The 2,254-nt window shown below is 51.9% G+C and overlaps 2 protein-coding genes across 2 annotated transcripts; both read left to right on the forward strand.

The window, feature by feature from the left end:
* Positions 1 to 591: 591 nt before the first annotated feature.
* On the forward strand, positions 592 to 1,242 carry PPTG_07860 (hypothetical protein; the record flags this gene model as incomplete). Its single annotated transcript, XM_008902239.1, has 1 exon — positions 592 to 1,242. One exon carries the CDS (start codon positions 592 to 594, stop codon positions 1,240 to 1,242), a length of 651 nt encoding a protein of 216 aa, XP_008900487.1.
* A 753-nt stretch (positions 1,243 to 1,995) lies between these two features.
* PPTG_22212 (hypothetical protein) lies at positions 1,996 to 2,109 on the forward strand (the record flags this gene model as incomplete). The annotated part of the gene is made up of 1 exon (XM_008902383.1): positions 1,996 to 2,109. The coding sequence occupies one exon, from the start codon at positions 1,996 to 1,998 to the stop codon at positions 2,107 to 2,109; it is 114 nt and encodes a 37-aa protein (XP_008900631.1).
* Between the last annotated feature and the right edge of the window lie 145 nt (positions 2,110 to 2,254).

Consider the following 2,254-nt stretch of genomic DNA (forward strand, 5'->3'; position numbering starts at 1 on the left):
CGAGACCATTGCGAGCAAAGACATCGCCTACTAGACCGCCGACAGCGTCACCAACGTAAAGTGGTTGAAGGAGAATGGCTCGAGGCCACAGACAACGGCAGATGAGCTAGGAAAGTAGCCTCACTCATCACTGGCGATGCTAGGAAACTCTGAGGACCGGATCTGATGCTAAACTTCATAGTTAGATCAAGTGAAGATTGGAGATTCCATATTTTTCCATCAATGGTGTCCATCACTCCAAGGGAATGGACCTACACAATGACCCTGCATTACTAATCAATTTTATTTTTTCCAAGCTCTGCTGCCCCAAATACAAAAGGAGAGCTTCCTCCTCCGGAGGTTCGCTTCCTGACGTGTGGAAGTTTCCCGGAAAGTTCGAAGAAGTCCAAGGGCGAGTATAATCCGCCGCAAGCCCAACTTCTGGCAGCAAGTCGCATGTTCCGTGGATTGGGCGTGGAACGAGGTAAGATAAAGTCTCCTCTGTCGTTTGTGCTGATGCTGCTGGAGCTAGAGTGAGTGAAGTTCAAGACATCTCCGGCGGTTCTGAAGGCGGTCTTCAGTGGGCGCCTGGGCTCAAGAGGTCTTACCGTCATGCACTTCAAGGAGGCGAGCGAAATGTCGTGCTTGGAGGATGGCTCGACCAACGTCAACTTCTCGAGTGACTTCAGCCTATCTGCAACACTACCAGGCTCCACGATACAATGTTCTTCGTATGATGACATTCTGGATGGCATTCATGGCCTCAACGCGTTAGGCCAAGAGTTGTGGTTTGACTACATGCGCAAGTTGACATCTCGTCTCCAAACTTTCGTGTGCAAGAACAAGTCCGCCGACCCAAGCAACACGCCGACCCGTGTCCGGCTAACCCTCATGTACGTGAACAAGTTTGCGGGTGGCGCACTTGCCCACCTTCAAGAGGATGACCGGATGTGGTGGACCAATTTCTGCGAGTCTTTGCGCAGCATTGAGTACCAGTCCGCCGCGTGGACGATGGCTCTGGTCAATGTCGCGACTCAAGCTCACGAGGATGAAAGCCGGCAAGGGCGTGACGGCCGAGGCAAGCGAGATCAAGACCGAGCACCAGCCATCCCCGGTGCCATTCGTCGGCTGATACCGATCATCCGCCGTGGACAAGAGCCGTGCGTTCGCAACGTGGCTGGTCTCCCTTGTTCCGGCGGCTCTCGTGACCGATGCGGTAACGCTCGCCGCATACACAACTGGCCAGACAGCCTACCCTCTTGACTTCAAGACTGGATCGACCGTATGTACGCTGTCCGTGAAGAGAACCTAGCGGATCACGAGTGATGGGGCCGAGATGACGGCAGCTCGACTTCCTTTCGGTGCATTGCCCACGTTAAGCAGGATACTACAAGAAGTTCTGCTAAAAGTCTGGCTTCGAGCATCTACATCCACGACTCTGTGTCGCCGCCGGCTACGCCTACAAATACTTCCGGGGAGGAGGTAATGGTAGGAGCGAAGCGGTGGGGGACGAAATCGTCGCGCGAGCGAGTGAAAAGCTGTACGGACCGTCATTTTGTCAAGGAAAACCTATCGCAACGTGTCAATTTGGTGACTTGTGAAGGTTCCGAACAGCACGCCTCTGGTGCCAATGTGCCTTCCCTCTGCGCTACGGATGTACAGCCAACTTTGATTACACAGTCCGAGTCGACCATTCAGTCACCCAATGCTATACAGCAACCTTTGACTATACTGTCCGAGTCGACCATACAGTCACCCAATGCTATACAGCAACCTTTGACTATACAGTCCGGGTCGACCATACAGTCACCCAACGCCATACAGCAACCTTTGCCTATACTGTCTGAGTTCCCAATACAGAAACTCTCCACCAAGACGTCGCTTTCCGCTACCGAAGACAGCACGTTGATGGCCCTTAAGCTCGTACGACCGGTTGTATCAAGCGAGGTTGCGGCCAGAGCACACGATAATGCGAGATAGCGCCGTGGTCTTCTCCTAGAACTACAAACGGCAACAATGGCTGAGGTTTTCTCGAGGTTTGACGTCACACCGCCTGCAAGTAATTACCCCACGTCACAGGAAGGAGCGACTGGCATGGAGTTCTTACTTAACCCTTTTAGAGCGGAGTGATATTCTGTATTATACAGAGTAAATGTTTTTCTTAAATAATCTATTGACAGAAGAATGCAACAATTTATCTGTTGTAAGCCGTCTTGCGAATCATGTGCGGTGGACACAACAAAAATGTACAAAGACTGCGTATCTACGGACAAAA

The sequence above is a fragment of the Phytophthora parasitica genome (genome assembly GCF_000247585.1).
Source record: "Phytophthora parasitica INRA-310 unplaced genomic scaffold supercont2.13, whole genome shotgun sequence".
Lineage (NCBI taxonomy): Eukaryota > Oomycota > Peronosporomycetes > Peronosporales > Peronosporaceae > Phytophthora > Phytophthora nicotianae.